The following is a 19,907-nucleotide window of genomic DNA, read 5'->3' as shown; positions in this document are numbered from 1 at the left end:
CTCCTTTCAGTGCCCACCACTTAATTCTAGGATCTATCCTAATGTATGAAACCGTACATTAGCTAAATAAATTGTGTAAGCAGTAGTCTGTGCACGTAACAGCGCGGCGACAAAGTAAATGACATAAATTTAAATAGACAAGAATATGCAAAATTGCGTCCTTTAGTTAAAAGCATATATGTGTGTGTGTGTATATATATATATATATATATATATATATATATATATATATATATATATATATATATGTTAGAAGTGTTCTGCCATTGTCCTTGTATGCAACTTTCACCTACCTCGGAGATGGTCGGATTCGCTGACGATTCTGAGCATAGGTTATCAAGGGCTCGTGCCTTGGTGCACATGTCGTGTTCGTTGTGCCGATGGGGTGCGCTAAAAGGTAGATTATCGTGTTGTGAACTAAACGATAAACCCTTTTAACTTCATTGAAGTAAGCAATGATTGTGTTGCAGGGGTCAAATCCAAACCTGGTTTGAGCTGGGCTCATGCCAAGAGTGAACCGAGTTGGGCTCGGTGCTAGCCGGGCTCAGCTCGGCTACATTCGACCAGAAGAAGGTAGGGACCGGGTTGGTCTCGGTAATGACCGAGCTCATCTCGATCGGGCCTACACAGCATGGCTAGCTGGGCAGGCCACAACCGAGCTAGGCTCGGTCCTTCGGTTCAGAGAACCGAGCTAGGCTCAATTCAAACTAAGCCCAGCTCAGTGACATGCCTGAGTTGCAGCATCCTGCTACAACTGAAGGATACAGGGGAAACGAGAGAGAGGGCGCAGAAGAGCCGGCACCCTCCAATTGTTGTCACAGACAAGACAGAGGGCAAGAGAGTCGGCACCCTCCTGCTGTTGTCAAAAGAGAAAGAGGGCAGGAGGGTGTTGCCCTCCTGCGGCTGTCAAAAGGAAGAGAGGGCAGGAGGGCACTTCCCTCCTATTGCTGTCAAAAGGGAGACGAAGGTGCCTTAACAGGGAGGCGAGAGAAGAGGCAGGAGCGGTGGTGCCCCTCCTCTGCTGGGTTAACCGAGAAACGGGAGGGAAGAAGGCAGGAGGGGTGGCGCCCCACCTCTATCTCTGTTTAACAGGGAGACGGAAGGGAAGCAGGCAGGAGGGGCAGTGCCCCTCCTCTACCATGGTTTACAAGGAAACAGAGAGAGGGCAGGAGGGCCGACACCCTCCTGCCGGCGTCAATCAGAGAGAAGGGAAGGGGGGAGAGTAGGAGACGGGAGAGAGGAAGCGTACCTGAGAGGGGGATCGTCAGCTCCGACGAAGGGAGAGGGAGAGAGAGAGCGTGCAGGAGGGAGAGAGAGAGAGAGAGCGTGCAAGAGAGAGAGAGAGCGTGCAGGAGGGGGTTTCCTCTTTTCGTAAAGAGAACCCCCCCCCCCCCTGCGGGGGTTGAAATAGCCCGCGCATTGCGTGGGCCAAGAACCGGATCCGGGTTGGATCCAATATATATATATATATATATATATATATATATATATATATATATATATATATATATATATATATATATATATATATATGTGTGTGTGTGTGTGTGTGTGTGTGTGTGTGTGTGTTTTAAATATCTCGAGTCTTACATCCAAAGGCCCGCACAAGAGAGTAATCTACACGAATGTCATAAAGTACGAAATAGGGGCATTTTTCCAAAAAATTATAAATAGGCATCTGATTAATGCAGTAAAGTGTTGTGTGAAATGCCTCAGTCCATAAATCCCTCCTAACTTTGGATTCTACCAGCATTGTCAATGCAATTTCGATAATATGTCAATGCTTCGGACACCCCGTTCTGTTGAGGTGCTTTCGGGCTAGACGTTTCACACAAAATAACATTACCACGTAAATAGTCAGAAAAAGCTATTGACATATATTCACCACCATTATCAGTACGAAAACAAAGGAATTTACGAGAAAATTGTCTCCACATAAGATTTGAATCTTTTGAATGTTTGCAAGACTTGATCTTCGCTTTTTAAGAAGTAAATCCAAGTGTACTTAGAGAAATCATCAACAAATATGACAGAATGAATCAATTCAAAAGAGAACAAATCTCTTTTATTAGCAGGATGAAATGAAAGTTCATGACTTTTAAACAAATGACAAGTACAACATAAAAAAGACATGTTCAAAGCTTTACTGTTTAAAGGAAAATGATCATCAAGTTATAAATATTGAACAAAACCAAAGTTGAGCAAGCCTCTCATGCCACAACTCGACTTCCTTATTGACACTATGAACTTCGAACATAAGCAATGAAAAAACACAATCCAGACTACCACCTTGACACCTTCGAGCTTTGTTGATGACATATAATCCTCCACTTCTTTCTCCTTCAACAAGGATCTCTTTTGTGTGAAGGACCCTCACAAATACATAAAAGGGAGTAAAGGGAACATGAACACTATTTTGATCAACTAACTAGGATACAGAAATAAGAATATGACGAATATTGGGAACAAGGTATTAGGAAGATGAAGGGAACCATGACTTGTAGAAAACATTGTGGTAGCGATATGTGCAATGGGATGATGTTTCACATCATCGGTATGTTAAGATATTATATATATATATATATATATATACATATATATTAGTATTTACCTATGTCACATGGGTGCGGGCGCGGGTGCGGGGATTCGGCACTTCCAAAAAACCCGGGTGCGGGGGTGCGGCAGGGGCAAAAATGTAATATATATATATATATATATATATATATATATATATATATATATATATATATATATAAAAAGGGGGTCGGGGAATAGGGTTTTTTTTTATTTTGCAGCTGTCAGCAGCTGACTCAGTATAATTTAAAAAAAAAAAAAATCGAGAAGCCCATTTGGGCAATTTTTTTTTTTTTAAAATGGACCTTAATGATCCTGGGTGCGGTCAACGCACCCAGGATCGGGTTGACCGCACCCGCGTCGAGTCGCGTCGACGCGGGTGCGGCACCCTCCTAGCCGAATCCCTGTGACATAGGTATTTACAGTGTTGTAATAGGAAATACCCATTAAGGGTATTTTAGACTTTTCACAATATGGTAATAGGTTGTTCCCATTAGGGGCACAATAGCCTTTAATCTTTTTATTATTATTTTTGTAACTTAGTAAATAGGTTTGGAGTTTAGGGTCGTTTTGTAAAAGAGCCATGGAGTCATTGGGACATCCCGAACGGCTCTATTTCTAGCCGTTGGGGAGAGTCCCAATGGCTATATGTGTGCGGCTTAGTGTATATATATAGGGGTGCCCTTTTGTAAACTAATGCTTTCCCAAGCACTTTGATTATATAAAATCTTATATTTTTTAGTGTGTTCTTGGCCCCTAAGTGGCCTATGTGCATGTGATTTTGTATTTGATCCATAAGTGGTTTTTGTGCTCTTTGATATTTGCCCATAAGAGGCACTCGTATTCTTTTTCTTGTTTCATTACACAGTAATTATTTTATTATTTTTGTGATAAGGGCATAAGGCTCGAAAGCTTACCGGAATCACCACTAACATGATCAGTCCACTAACATGATCAGCTGCTCCTGAATCAACCAAGAGTCACGAGAGGTCGGCAACTGCATATTGGACGAGGCTGCCCATCTCAGTATGATAGGACCAATATTATATCAACCTGCTCCAAGAGTCACACGCTGATCAACAATAGCATTATTAACACCTCCATGCTGAAATCCAACCTGACTAAAAGTCATTCTCAAGGCATCCATATCCTGTGTTGATCCTACAACTGAAGCAGCATATCTAGGATTTGCAGATTGCTCAAAAACAGGCCTACATCCTGTGGAAAGCAAATATGCACGGAAACATGGTGGATAAGGAACCGTGGGAGGCTTGAAAGTGGGAACATAGAGCCAAAAGAAATCTAAAGTGGTGTGACCTCTTTTCTCACATATCTAGCAAGTGAGATTAGAACATGGCCCATTGTTAGTAGGAAGTAAACCAGCACCACCACGACTGCAACATCCTCAGCCTCAACCACCTACTCCTGGCAAGTTGTTATAGTTAGACCCACGATAAGCACCTTTAGCAACCAACACTTCATGTTGTGGATGTTGCTCTTCTTTCTTGGACAATAGATTGAACACGGATTCAAACTCCAACATGGTTCGAAGTTCATTGAATGTGGGTCTTGGCTGACACCCCAAACCTAAACCCCTAAGGGTTTGTGAACAGATGTCCTCATCCAATAATGGAATACCAATGGCAGCCAAATGATTTGAAATAAGCTTGACTTTGTTTAGGAATTCCAGCACATTCTGGTTTCCTCTTTGCAAGGCTCCAAATTCATATTTCAAGTGATATACCTTGGGCTTGATCGTTTTTGCACTAAATCACATACTCTGGTTTCTTCAACATAACAGCCTGTCCAGTTGTCCCATCTTTAACTTCCCCAGTGTTATTCCCTTGCTTGACTTGAGGCACGAATTCCAAGGGCACAGCCTCAGATCCATCAAGGTGCCCCATCAAATCATTACTGCTAATGAAAGGGATAATTTGCTTTTTCCAGGTAATAAAACTGGACTCTTGAGTTAGTCAGTAACAAGTTAGCTTAAAAAGGAAGAACCTATGGGATTCGAAGAAGACATTATTGAATGTGATTAAACAGAACAAAGATGAAGAGAGGGGAAAACAAAAACAATATTCAGTTGAGAAGACAAAATAAATAAAACCGAAGGAGCAAAGAGACAATGAAAGAACAAAGAGACAATGGACTGAAGGTAGTGCAGTCGATGATGTCAGCACTGCAGAACAGAAAGAATGAGCACAGGGTATGAGAATTGGATATAGATATTAAGAACTATGCAAAATGTTTGCAGAGAATAGGTGATGACACCTCTTTAATGGCCTCTTTTTTTTTTGGAACATAATGTTCCTTTTTTTTTAACAGAAATGAAATCAATAAATATATGTTAATAATGATCTGTAACCAGGCTGAATATTTTCCTCTTTCCTTTTTCTTTAGAGGGATGACCGATGACCCAAAGATGTCACACAGATCAGATCACGACCCAAAGATGTCTTGCAAATCAAATCTATACGCTTTTAACAGAAAGAAACTGAAGCAGCAAATTATAGGGCAAAGACAGATTGAAAGAACAATTGAAAAGAAAAACTGGGAAAAGGAAAGAAAAAGAGAGAAAAGAAGATAGGACAGATTGAAAGAAGAGGATAGAAGTTTTAGATTTGAGAGGACTTACCTGTCCTGCTCTGATACCATGACAAAAAATGCCTTGAGATTCATGCCCTGCAGTCTTTGCAATAGAGAAAGGGAAATAAGAGAGAAAGGCGAAAGTTAGGCAGATGGGAGAATTAGGATAGTGCCCTCATCCTTTGGGACGTCCTTTCCTTTATATGCTGAGGTATAAAAATACCCCTCACTTGAACTTAATGTTACATTTTATGGTTATGACACAAATACCCCTGTAATACAACATATCGAGTTCTAACAGTTTTTACTATTTTTTCATCTAAATTATTCCTTTAACTGATCTACTTCCTTGATAATAATCCCTGCTGAAGGTAGTCTAGTTTTTGTTTAGTTAGAGAATCTAGATTATTCATGACAACCAAGTTTAAAATCTTAAAAAGCAAAATTCTGGCTGCACCATTTTGGAAGAATGTAATGCAAGATTTCATGAATATAAGTGTCAAACCTTCAACCTAGAAACTGCAGCAGATATGGCCCTTCCAGGTGCTTGGAGGACTTTATTGAACACCTGCCATCAGAAGTATTTGGTAAGATTCCTGGAAACAGAAGACTTAACACAAACAAAGGCATTCTAACAAGTGTTGAGAAAAGCAGAAAAGTTGCAGACCTGCAAATACAAAAGGGAGATAACCTTTGGCAGAAGTGCAACTGGATCAATCTCAGCACCAACTTGAGTTAACAAATCCTAGATTTGAACAAAATCAGCAACGCCAACCATCTTAATCATGATCAGGCATCATCAAATGCACAAACTATTGTAACATTTAGGGGGAAAAGAAAAAGTATTGAATGCATCATAATGATTTTCAGTAGAACACCAAAGTCCAATTATAGCAAAATCCACTAAAATTCAGAATATCAAGAAGCAAACAAAGAGGTATTTCAACTAGAAGCTTTCTCTCAAATTGATGGGGTTAAAAATCTAGGAAATGCATTATAATTCAGTAGAAAGGATAGTAAATTTTCTGTTTTTCTTCACCATCATCAAATCGTGCTTGATCAGAAGACCCAAAAATATTTGGTGCAAAGACTTCCCAAGACTGAATAATGTACATCATCTTATCACATCCTTAGTAGGGCAAGGCCCAAAACCTGGGTGCATGAAGCTTCAGTAATCATCACTTTTGTGAGCTACCAATAAACCCAACAAGTGGCAGGAAATATTTACACGAAGAATTGATAATGCAAAAGCTTTTGGAAGTGAGACAGCTAGATTACTTATTCATGCGAAAAACTTGATAGTGGTGTTATCAGTATCACACGTTATGATATGTTGTATTGTAGTATTGATGGGTGAACTGATACAACATAAGCCCCATATCGCATTTGCTATGATAATCATACTGATATGGTACATATTGTATGATACATGAGTGTATCATACCATAACGTAAGACACACCCCGTATCATACGAGTCGATTATGTTTTTTTGTAACAAAAAAGTGGCAACCGGCCATTTATCGGAGCCAATTTTGTCCCCGAAGGTCATTTTGACCTTGTTTTTGTGTGTTCTCCCTACCCAGACCTCTTTTTTAAGCCTACCCCCCCCCCCCTTTTTTAGATCAAATCTGCCTTAAATTTTGGGGGTTTTGCTAGATTTGAGCCCTAAAAGTGTGATTCACCTCAAATCTCACTTTTTCGTCCTACCCAACTTTTTGGGCTTTTAACCCTCAAAACTGAACCCTAAGGCCCCTTTTTTACATTAAAACCCCTCATTTTCATCCGACACACTCGTTTTTTGGTTTCTAACCCTCAAAATAGAACCCTAGTGTGATTTACCCTAAATCTGTCCATTTTCATCTTACACACATTCTTTGCCCTCTAACCCTCAAATCCGAACCCTAAAGGGTTTGAGTCAATGTATTTGGAAAATGAATACATCAAGAGACCTGACATGGAATCATTGTACACCAATTTATGAAGGAAATAGGTCTTTGTCACATAGATACGCCATATTGGCAGTCGTACCCGTGTCGACATGGCTCGACATGGGTGCTGGAAACGGATGCAGCACGAGTACGTGCTGGTCCAGGCAGGTCAGATCCAACCCTTGACCCAACACAATTTTTTCTTTTCTCAAGCGAAAGACGGGGAGGAAAAAGAAGAAGAAGAAGGAAGAGAAGAAAGAAGAAGCAAAAAAAGAAAGAGAAAGAAATAGAAAGAGAGAGAGAGAGAGCAAAAACGAGAGAGTGTGTGAGAAACCCTGAGAGAGAGAGAGAACCTACCTCTTCTTCTTCTTCTTCTTCTTCTTCTTATTATTATTATTATTATTATTATTATTATTATTATTATTTTTCTTCTTCTTCTCGCTACATCAAAAGTACGAGACAGAGAGAGAAAAGGGCGAAGGGTTAAGCTAGGTTTGGATATGGATCTTAATATAGATCCATATCCAAGCCCTCTCTTTCTTTATATATATATATATAGCTGTGTCCCTTATACCCTCATTTTTTTTAAATTATTGTGTTGTACCCTTCGTACCCGTACTGGTACCAGAAAGAATGCAGCAATCCCTAACAAGGATTGTTTCTTCATCATTCACAAAGAGGATTTACGAAACAAAGGCATTCATACAAAAGAGCTCACACACATACACAATACCCAAAAAAGGGTATACATAAAATGAAGAACAAGATTTCAAAAAATTGGGAGAGAACTCCCACAAACAAAGAATATTTTACAAGGGGAAACAACCCCATATTTATAGGAGAAAGGGAGAGGAGCCTCAAGGGAGTCGTTGGACTCCCAACTGTTAAATTATGTATATAAATATATATATATACATATACTTATATATATATATACATACGTATATATATAAGTATATATATACATATATGTATATATATATATATATACATATTTCTTTTTCTGTTTATTATTCTCCAAATACCCAATAGGGGTATTTTGGTAAATCCCCATGTAATCTCTCCCCTCTCCTTTTTCTCTCTCTTTTTATTTTTTCCTTTTTCTTCTTTTTCTTTTTTCTTTTTCTTTTTTCTTTTTTTTCTTTTACTTTTTGTAAGACCACAAGGGGCCCCACCCTTCTTGTCGTTGGGGCTCCCAACGACTAGATGGGAGCCCCCTTGTGGTCCCTTCTTCTTGGCTTCCTCCTCTATAAATAGAGGAGGCTTTCCCTTGTAATGGTATTGGGTTTTCACCCTCTTCTTTCTTTCTTCAATAATATCCAACTTATGACTTTAAGTCATTTCTCCTTTTGTGGGTTTTTTGTATACACTTTTAGTGTTTGTGTTCTTGGCTCTTGGAATCACTCTTAAAGAGTGTTTTGCTTTATTGGTGCTTCCGCCCCTCTTCATTACATGGTATCAGAGCAAGGTTGGTGATCGGACTTCTCTTTTTTATCTTGGGATGTGTGCCTCTCAAGCTTTTGAAGAAAGGAAGACTATTCGGTACCTATGGAACGCGATTCTAAAGTTGAGCTTTCTTTTAAGCTCAATGGATCCAATTATCTTATGTGGGCCTCCGTTATGGAAAATCATCTAAGAGGTAAGAAACTTTGGGGTTTTGTTATGGGAACTACTCCTGAACCCTCTCTTGTTCTCACTAAAATCGAAAATGAGGTTGAAAAAGCTTTAGATGGCGATGAGCGCATCAAAGCTATCAATGACCATCAATCCAAAGTTGAGGATTGGACAAGTAACCATGCCAAAATTTTGGCATAGTTTATGAACAATGTGGACCTCAAAAATTGTGCCAACATTGCTAAATTTAGAAGAGCCAATGAGGCATGGTTCTTTCTCAAGGGTATGTATACCCAAAAGGATTTTGCTAGTCAATTTTTTTGTCAAGAAAAAATTTGTTCCACTAGACAAGCGGATATGAGTGTCCGTGACTACTTTAGCTCTTTAGCTCCTCTTTGGGATGAGCTTGTTCTTCTTGAGCCTAAATGGGTGGCTCCGGAAGATATTGAGTTGAGAAGGGAACAAATTGAAAAGGAGCATTTTTTTCAATTTCTCCATGGTCTTCGACCGGAATTTGAACAAGTTAGGGCATCCATTTTCCATAGAAGTAAAGTCTTACCCATTGAAGACGCCCTTGCCAAAGTATGCCAAGAAGAAACTCGACTTGGCCTAACTATTAAGAGTGATGAAGTTTTGGCTGTTACTAGGCCCGGATCAAATGTAAAAGCATATAGACCTCCTCACTTTAACAAAAATAATGGATTTAGAAAGGGAGTGATTTGTCTCTATTGTAATGAAGCGGGGCACATTAGACCGGTTTGCCCAAAGCTTAAGAGAAAAGTGGTCGCTGTTGGAGAAAATTCTCTAAAGAAGGAAGAAGAAAGTGCCAAAGAGGGAGATATCAAAGAAACTCTTAATCATATCTCCGAAGTTCTCCAACATCTTCTCAAGACTTCTTCATCTTCAACACCTGGAGCCGTCATCGCCTATTCTTCATCACCTCCAGGTATGTGGATACTAGACTCTGGTGCTTCTTTTCATATGACATCTCATAAAAACTCTCTTTCTAATGTTTTTTTTTCGAACCCATATCTTCTTATGTTTCAACGACCGATGGGACATCTTTAAAAATTGAAAGTATTGGAACACTTGATTTTAAAACTTTTCAAAACTTTTTCGTTCCTAAAGTAAGAATCGTTCCAAAAATTAATCTAAATCTTTTTTCCGTTTCCCAAATCACCGATCATGGATGTCAAGTCTCTTTCTCACCTAAAGATTACACCGTGCAGGATCTCCAGTCAGGGAAGCTGATTGGGCAAGGCCATAGAAGGGGTGATCTTTATTTTATGGACTTTTTTACTCTACCACCAAAGTCATTTTGCAATCTTATAAAAGACAAAAGTATTGGAATTTGGCATGAGAGACTTGTCATCCAAATTTTGTAAAGATGTCTTTTTTTCCTTTTTTGGACAATACTTGTAAAGACAAACACATGACTTGTAAAGATTGCATTTTTGGGAAATCTAAAGCTATTCCATTCCCTCAAAGAAATTATTTCACCACTCAACCTTTTGAACTTGTTCATACCGATGTATGGGGTCCTTCCCCTATTTTATCCAAAGGAGGATTTTCATACTATGTAGTCTTTATTGATGACTTCACTCAATTTACATGGATTTACTTCTTAAGTCGCAAATCCGAAGTTTTCTCCTTCTTTAAAGATTTCCATGCAATGGTTAAAAATCAATTTTTAGGAAATCTATCAATTCTTAGATCTGATTCGGGAGACGAATACATGACCAATGAATTTCAATCCTATTTAAAAGAAAATGGAATTTGCCATCAACGTTCTTGTCCCAACACTCCGCAACAAAATGGTCTTGCAGAAAGAAAGCATAGACACATAATAGAAACCACAAGAACTTTATTAATTTCAAAAAATATTCCAAAATCTTTTTGGGCCAAAGCGGTTCTAACCTCAACATATCTTATCAATAGAACCCCTTCATCTTCTTTGAAAAATCTTTCTCCATTTGAAAAACTTTACAATATGTCTCTCAATTATAAAAGACTAAGAATTTTTTGATGTAAATGCTTTGTTCTAACTCACAAAAATGATAAACTTTCTCCTAGAGCTATTGAATGTATTTTCTTAGGATATGGCAAAAAACAAAAAGGTTATCGATGTTTTGACCACAGTTACCAGTCGAGGAAGCGGGAGCGTGAAGCGAGGCACTTTCAAAAATTTAGGAAGCGGGGAAGTGTGGGACTACTTGAAAGAAAATTCTGAACCGTCTCGGAAGCAAACTGGAAGCGAACCGGAAGCGAGGGGGAAGCGGAAAAATGAAAAAAATGGGGAAGCGAGGGGGAAGCGCGAGGGAAGCGTGGGGGAAGCGTGCTTCCCATAAATGGGAAGCGTGTTTCCCATAAAAGGGAAATGCGCTCCCCATAAAAGGGAAGTGTGCTTCCCAAAAAAGGGGGACGCTTCCCCTCACGCTTCGGAAGCGCGACGTTTCGCGCTTCCGAAGTGCGCTTCCCCTTTTACCTAGGCGCTTCCGGTAACTCTGGTTTTGACATACTAAAAAACAAACTTTATATCTCAAAAGATGTCACATTCCTAGAAGAAGAAAATGGTTTTTCGCATAAACCAAATGAAAATATTGATTATTCCTTTTTATTTGACTTGTTACCTCAAGAAAACATCATAGATGATCATGTTGATTCTAGTGAATCTCTCATAGAAAATCATTTAAAACCTCCAAATGATGACCAAAGTTTAGAAAAAAATGTACCAAGACAAACACAAGTCTACTCTAGAAGGAATGAAAGTAATCCACCTTGTGCCCTTGAAAAATTCTCTCAAAATGAGTCAATTGAAGAATCCTCTCAAAGAAGATCAAATCGTATTTCTAAAATACCAAATAGATTTGTATCTTATGATTCTTTTTCTCCAAATTTTCGAGCATGTCTGCTAGCTCTTTACTCATTTCATGAACCATCTCATTATAATGATGCTAAACAATATGTTCATTGGAATGAAGCAATGAAACTGAAACTTAATGCACTTAAAAGGGCACAAACTTGGGAAATCATTGATCCACCCAATGGCAAGAAACCCATTGGATGTAGATGGGTTTTTAAAGTAAAATCTAAGAGTGATGGCTCATTAGAAAGATAAGGCTAGGTTAGTGGCCAAAGGATATGCCCAAGAGTATGGGGTAGATTATGATGAAACTTTTGCCCCAGTTGCTCGAATGACTAGTGTTCGAGCTCTTGTTGCAATAGCCTCTATTAAAAAATGACCAATTTTTCAACTTGATGTCAAAAATGCCTTTTTAAATGAAAATTTAAAAGAAGAAGTTTATATGGAACCACCTCCGGGTATGAATTTAAATGGTAAAATTTTAAAATTAAAAAATGTCATATATGGACTTAAGCAAGCTCCTAAAGCTTGGTATGACAAGTTTAGTAATGTACTAATCAATTTAGGATTTACTTCTTGCTATACTGACATTGTTCTTTTTGTTAAGAAGACAGGTGATTTCATTGTTATTCTTCTGTTGTATGTTGATGATATGATCATCACTGGGAGTGACAAAAAGGGGGTAAATGATGTAAAGACTATGTTAAAAGAAACTTTTGATATGTCTGACCTTGGATACTTGAGATATTTTTTAGGAATTGAAGTAGCTTACTCCTCGCGAGGATACATCCTATCTCAAATGAAATTAAGTGCAAACATTTGTACCAAGTCAGGAATATCTGATGAAAAGAAAGTTGAGACTCCCGAAGTTATCAATGCAAAACTGAGACTTGAGAATGGTGTTCTTCTTGAGGATCCAACCCCCTACCGTCAATTAATTGGATCTCTCACCTATTTATCCATCACCCGTCCAGATATAGCTCATGTGGTTCATGCAGCAAGCCAGTTTCAGCATGCACCTACTTCGGTTCATATGGCGGCCGTAATGAGAATTATGCGATACATCAAAAATACCATCTCTAAGGGACTCTTCTTATCCTCATCTCTTGAATTAACTGTTTTTACTGATGCTGACTGGGGAGGAAATCCCAATGATCGTATCTCAACTACTTGTCTTTGCATTTTTTTAGGTGAATCTCTCATTTCGTGGAGATGCAAGAAGCAGCAGAAGGTCTCACTATCATCCACTGAAGCTGAATATCGGGCCATGACAATGACAACTATGGAAATCGTATGGCTCAGAAGTCTCCTTGGTGATATGGGCGTCCTCATTTCCTCTCCCACCAAGCTCTGTTGTGATAACAAAAGTGCGATATACATTGCAAGCAATCTACTTTTCACGAGCGGACCAAGCATATCGAAATGGATTGCCATTATGTTCGAGACGAATATCTCAGATGAACTATCACATTACCATATGTTACTTCAGAATATCAACTGGTTGACTTCTTCACCAAAGCGCTCCCAACTCCATGATTTATGTTTCTTCTTATCAAACTTTCGGTCTTCTCCCCGTAAAGTTTGAGGGGGCATGTTAAATTATGTATATATAAATATATATATATATACATATACTTATATATATATACATACGTATATATATAAGTATACATATACATATATGTATATATATATAGATATTTCATACAAGGTAATTACTAATTTCTCAGCAAAGGCTTTTCTCGGAGATATTTTCAAAAAGTGATTTTTCTTGGGAAAATTTTGAACGCCAAAAATAATAAAATGGGAAATTTTCATACACCTCCAAACGTTTCGGCCTAATTTATGCACACGCCAAACATTTCAGAGTTTGCAAATGCCCACCAAAGTTTTAAACTGAGTTAATCAAATGACCCCAATTTAATTATCTCTAATTAATTTGGTTATAAATTTTTTAAAATGGCCATGCTATCCATATGTTTTGCCGCAAGAAAAGGTTAGTTTTTTTAAGAAACTTTCTGTTTTTTTCACTTACCATAATCGTGAGTGATGATCTCTCTCTCTCTCTCTCTCTCTCTCTCTCTCTCTCTCTCTCTCTCTCTCTCTGACGTGCATATGCAGAGGTAAGAGCAGAGTTACCGGAAACGCCTAGGCAAGTGGGGAAGTGTGCTTCCCCGAAGCGCGTTTCAGAAGCACGAAACATCGCGCTGGAAAGCGCCAAATTTTTTTGGGAAGCGCATTTCCCATTTATGGGAAACGCGCTTCCTCCCTTTTTCATTTTTTAAAATAAATCAAGCTCAAGATCACTTCCAGTAAGCTTGAGCAGAGCCAAGCAAGATGTAACATATTACTTGATAAGGTAGAGGAAATGAGATTGGAACCTGTCATCTCTCATTTAAAATGAAATGTCCTTGCACTATGATTCTAAACACTTTATAGACTAATTTACTCTAAACAAGTTTAATGAACTAGGCTCAAGCTTGAGCTTATTGAGCTTGTTTATTAAATGAAAGAGGATGAAGCCATGCCTGAGCTTCTTGCAAGAAGATCAGCACCACCTTTTTGGCAGCAAGACACCCATTTGATTTTTACTCTAAGCAATCACCTCAAAACTAACAATAATACTTCAGATGGTAGTCATTGTTGTAATGAAATGGTGGTCTTCAACAAATCCACGAATAACTCACAAGCAAGTGTCTATTGGAGACACTACAAGCATGACCCTTGAAAGGGTATAAAAGGAAGAACACTTGAAAAATAAATAATACTTTATTCATGAACAAAATGCTTAAGCATAGTAATTTACATTGAAGGGGTTCACCCCTATATATACAAAAAAGTGGAAGAGAGAGGAGAGCTCATTTTGAGCTCTCCAAAAGAGACGTTGGACTGTAGTCCAACGACTCTCATTATAGCTGTTGGACTACAGTCCAACAACGTTTATTATAGCTGTTGGACTACAGTCCAACAGTTATTTGCACAGTCAAGTTCCAACAGGAACTTGACTGGATCAAATATCTAGTTTCTATTGAACTAGATGCTAAAAAAGAAAATAAAGAAAAATAGAAAAAGAAAATAATAAAAGAAAATATAATAATATTAAATAATATATATATATATATATTACAGTTTATATTTTAACACTCCCCCCCTCAAACTTACGGTACAATGAGCGAAAGTTTGTCTAAGAGGAAGTGAAATTTGGGAGCAGCGAGAGGCTTCGTGAAGAAGTCTGCTAATTGATATTCTGATGTAACATATGGCAGATCAATGGTTCCATGTAAGTATTCCTCTCTGACATAGTGACAGTCCATCTCAATGTGTTTAGTGCGCTCATGGAATGTCTGGTTGCTTGCAATGTAGATCGCACTTTTGTTGTCACAGCACATCTTTGAAGCTTGCGTTGCTTTAGCTCCCATATCCGCTAGCAATCGTCTAAGCCAAACAACCTCCATAGTGGTGGTTGTCATGGCTCTGTATTCAGCTTCGGTGGAGGAAAGAGAGACTTTCTGCTGCTTCTTGCACCTCCACGAAATTAAGGCTTCACCTAGGAACACACAAAAACCAGTAGTTGAATGTCTATTATTGGGATCACCTCCCCAGTCAGCATCAGTATATGCAATTAAATTTAATGAAGATGAAACAGACAAGAAGAGTCCTCGTGAAAGAGAGGATTTTAAGTATCTAATAATACGCAAAATTGCTCTCATATGCACGGAGGTGAGAGCATGCTGAAACTGACTGGTTGTATGAACCGCATGAGTTATATCTGGCCTAGAAATGGAAAGATAAGAAAGAGCTCCAACAAGTTGTCTATAAGGAGTAGGATCATCAAGAAGTTCTCCATCATCAATTTTCATTTTAACATTGACAACTTCTAGAGTGTCTACTTTCTTATCATCTGTAATTCCAGACCTGGAAACGATATCAAGAGCAAATTTAGATTGAGATATCAAATACCCCCGAGGGGAATAAGCAACTTCAATGCCTAAAAAATATCTTAATAAACCTAAGTCAGTCATTTCAAAGTGGGTTTTAAGAAGAGATTTGATATTTGCAACTCCCTGTTTGTCGCCTCCGGTGATGATCATATCGTCCACATAGAGAAGAAGAATAATGATGCCTGCATCAGATTTCTTAACAAACAAAGCAGTGTCAGTTAAACAAGGTTGAAAACCAATAGCAAGCATAACATGACTAAATCGGTCATACCAGGCTTTTGGAGCCTGTTTAAGACCATAAAGAGCTTTTTCTAGACGAAGAGTTTTACCCTTAGGGATACTAATACCAGGTGGGGCTTCCATGTATACTTCTTCAACGAGATTCTCATTCAGGAAAGCATTTTTGACATCTAATTAAAAGATAGGTCATGTTCTAATGGAGGCCAAGGCTATTAAAGTTCTAACAGTGGTCATACATGCCACAGGAGCAAATGTTTCTTCATAATCGATGTCATACTCTTGGGTATATCCTTTTGCTACTAAACGGGCCTTATATCTTTCCAGGGTCCCATCACTTTTGGTTTTGACTTTGTATACCCACCTACAGCCTATAGGTTTCTTACCTGAAGGGATATCTTGGATCGTCCAAGTATTGGCCTTTTGTAGTGCATCCAATTCTATTTTCATGGCTTCTATCCATTCTATATGATTTTTGGCTTGAGAATAGGATGCTGGTTCAACATATGATTGTATTAATGTAATGGCGGCCCTATACGTGAGTGAAAAAGATTCATAAGACACAAATTTTTCAGGAGGTCTAGAGATTCTAGACGTTCTTCTAGGTGAGACTTCAGAGTATTTTTGTAATGCACATGGAAGATTTTGCTCTCTACGTCTTGAATATTGTAGACTAACATCCCTATGGATTTGCTCTTCATTATCATCATTTTCAACAACAATAGGACTTTGATCATTGTCAAGGTCACATCCAACATCACATTCATTGGATTTTGAAGTTGGATCAATTAAAAATGAGTATTAAGTGGCATCCTTGGATTTTTCAAATTCAAAGAAGCTTTCTTTTTCCAAAAAAGATACATTTCTTGACACATATAATTTGTCATTTTGAAAATCGAAACACATGTAGCCTTTTTTATTATCAGCATATCCTAAAAAGGCACATGGGATTGCACGATGAGAGAGTTTGTCATTTTTGTTGGTGAAAACAAAACATTTGCATCCAATGACTCTTAATCTAGAATAATCTGGAGTTAAATTAACAAGCTTTTCTATTGGAGTTGTATTCTTTAATGAGGAAGATGGCATCCTATTAATGAGGTCGGTGGCAGTTAGGACCGCTTCATCCCAAAAACTTTTTGGAACTTGATTTGCAATTAGCAATGTCCTAGTAGTTTCCATAATGTGTCGATGTTTGTGTTTGGCTAGGCCATTCTGCTGTTGAGTGTGTGGACATGATCTTTGATGTGTAATACCATGTAAATTGAGATAGTCTTTTCAAAACATCTTATTCCTTTTACTTCAAGAGATGTGACATCGGCTGTAAAAACCTTTGACACACTTGAGTTATTTTTAAGACATTCGGATAGACTATTAACATTTGGGGTCATGTGAAAAGAAGCACCAGAATCTAAAATCCAAGGAAAGTTACCTGGACCGGAGAAAGATGCAACTGTCGCTCCAGTTGAGGCTTCGGTTGAGGAGGATACCCCTTTGAGAAGAGGTTGAAGGATTTCCATCAGTTGAGCCATAGACACAGGTGCATCTTGATCTTTTGAATCGGATTCAACAGATGCAACTCTTTTTTCTTCTCTTCTTTTTAACTTTGGACATTGAGGCCTATAGTGCCCCGGTTCATGACAATGATGACAAATAACTTTTCTTTTATCAAAGTCGCCGTTTTGCCTTCCAAAATGAGGCAGCTTGTAAGTACGAGTATGATTCCCCGGTCTAAATACAGCTAAAACTGAGTCATCATCAACTTTTGGAGTACTTTTTCTAAGTCTATTTTCTTCCATAGTGAGTTCTTCTATAGTATCAACAATAGAAGGATTTTTTCCACGATGTAATAGGGCCGATTTGGTGGATTCAAACTCCGGCCTTAGATCATTCACAAATTGATAGAAATGTTCCATATCGAGTTGCTTTTGGCGAAGCTCGATATCTTCGGCACAATGCCATTTGGGCTCAAGAAGAGCCAACTCTTCCCAAAGTTCAGACAACTCATTATAATATTCTCGAATAGTTTTATCTTTTTGAGTCATTGTCCGAACTTTGTCTTGTAAATTGCATACATGTGCAATATCTTTAAGGGAATACATGTTTTTGAGGTATTCCCAAGTCTTATCGGCATGCTCAAACTTAGCTAGACTAGAGCATTTTTTAATGTCTATCTATTGATGAGCCATGACATAATTTTTGCATGCCCTATCCTCCACTCTTTCCATTTCTTTTCATAAGTGGCTAACGCCTTACTCTTCTCTTCTTCCGTTAGAGAAACCTCTTTATCACCCTCTTTCTTGGTAAGAGATAGTTTAGGTTCCAAATCGGAACCATCCACTATACCCCATAAACCTTTTCCCCAAATGTGGTGCTTCATAATCGAAGCTCACATTACATAGTTAGTATCATTTAGCTTCATAGGAATGATGGCGATCTTATCATTGTCATCCATCTTTTACAAGGGTAAGAGAGGAATAAATAGGAGGAGAGAGAGAAAAATAAAAAGAAATGAAAAAGAGTAGACAAGGGAATAAAAGAGGATACAAAACCAAAATTTTTTGTAGCACAAGTTTGCCTTTCTTCAAACAAATCTTCTTGAGCCAAGAACAAGGTGATGAAACACCTTTTGTAAATATGGCACGGAAATCGAGGCAGAAGCACTTCAAGATCTAAGAATTTCATAGCTTTGATACCATGTAATGAAATGGTGGTCTTCAACAAATCCACGAATAACTCACAAACAAGTGTCTATTGGAGACACTACAAGCATGACCCTTGAAAGGGTATAAAAGGAAGAACACTTGAAAAATAAATAATACTTTATTCATGAACAAAATGCTTAAGAAGCATAGTAATTTACATTGAAGGGGTTCACCCCTATATATACAAAAAAGTGGAAGAGAGAGGAGAGCTCATTTTGAGCTCTCCAAAAGAGACGTTGGACTGTAGTCCAACGTCTCATATTATAGTTGTTGGACTACAGTCCAACAGCGTTTATTATAGCTGTTGGACTACAGTCCACCAGCTATTTGCACAGTCAAGTTCCAACAGGAACTTGACTGGATCAAATATCTAGTTTCTATTGAACTAGATGCTAAAAAAGAAAATAAAGAAAAATAGAAAAAGAAAATACAATAATATTAAATAATATATATATATATATTACAGTTTACATTTTAACAACTGTCTCACTATCGTGGAAAAGAAAAAGAAATAAAAAGCTATGGAGAAACATTACACACACACATATATATATATAGTTAGAGAGAGAGACTATAGGATTACACTGTTAAAGACCTTTAGACAGCATACACCATCAGAGATTGGGCATTGTGAGATCAAAAGTGGGATATGTGTTACATTCAGCTGTAACCAATACTAAAAAAGAAGTATAACAAAGTGAATAATAAAAGAAACAAAGAGATATCAGGGCTATTATCACATATATCAGTGGTAGTTTGCCTGTATCAGCTATCATAATACACACTGAACAGTAAGTTCTTCGACCAGCATGTGAATCAAGTACCACCAAGTAATCAACAGACAAAAAATTCCATATGACAGTAGCCAGAAACAGGCATAGAGGCAGTAAGGTATATCATCTAAAGGTTGAAAACACAAATCAAACGGGAATATTCACAACTAAGATATGTGCGACCAAGCAAACAAAATAACCATTATACACAATTCACTAGCTGTCAAAACAATGTTTTATCAAATGGAATCTGATACGAAAAAAGTGATTACTTTCACTAGACAATGTTTTTTCATTTTTTTTGTATTTTTTTTTTCGCTTGCCCCTTACTTCCTAGATCGCTTTTGAGACGATTCCTGATTCGCTTCTAGGTCGTCCCACGCTTCCTGCTTCCTAAAATTTTGAAAGTGTCTCACTTCCCGCTTCCGCTTTCCGCTTTCCGCTTTTCGCTTTCCGCTTTCCGCTTTCCGCTTTCCGCTTTCCGCTTTCCGCTTTCCGCTTTCCGCTTTCCGCTTTCCGCTTTCCGCTTCCGCTTCCTCTTCCGCTTCCCGCTTCCTCGACTAGCAACCATGGGTAAGAGAGAGAGAGAGAGCGTGTGTGCCCTACCACACCCACCATGGCATCGAAGCCCCAGTGTTGTCATCTCCTCCTCTCCTTCGTTCTCTCCTGCAGAGACAATTTC

At 38.3% G+C, this 19,907-nt stretch overlaps 1 protein-coding gene across 3 annotated transcripts in view; it reads right to left on the bottom strand.

The window, feature by feature from the left end:
- The window catches only part of LOC149823436 (E3 UFM1-protein ligase 1 homolog), a 131,871-nt gene that overhangs the window by 10,045 nt on the left and 101,919 nt on the right, over positions 1 to 19,907 (bottom strand). For all 3 annotated transcript variants that reach the window (XM_090018835.1, XM_090018837.1, XM_090018836.1), the window contains 2 exons: positions 5,831 to 5,908; positions 5,669 to 5,731 (listed from right to left, as the gene is read on the bottom strand). In XM_090018835.1, coding sequence (XP_089874961.1) covers positions 5,669 to 5,731; positions 5,831 to 5,908 — 141 coding nt within the window. The remainder of the gene's footprint in view (positions 1 to 5,668; positions 5,732 to 5,830; positions 5,909 to 19,907) is intronic.

Source organism: Nuphar pumila, chromosome 10 (assembly GCF_984573655.1).
Source record: "Nuphar pumila chromosome 10, dmNupPumi1.hap1.1, whole genome shotgun sequence".
In the NCBI taxonomy this organism is placed as follows: domain Eukaryota; kingdom Viridiplantae; phylum Streptophyta; class Magnoliopsida; order Nymphaeales; family Nymphaeaceae; genus Nuphar; species Nuphar pumila.
Note: the sequence above shows the minus strand (reverse complement) of the source record. Positions and strands in the feature narration are given on the sequence as shown.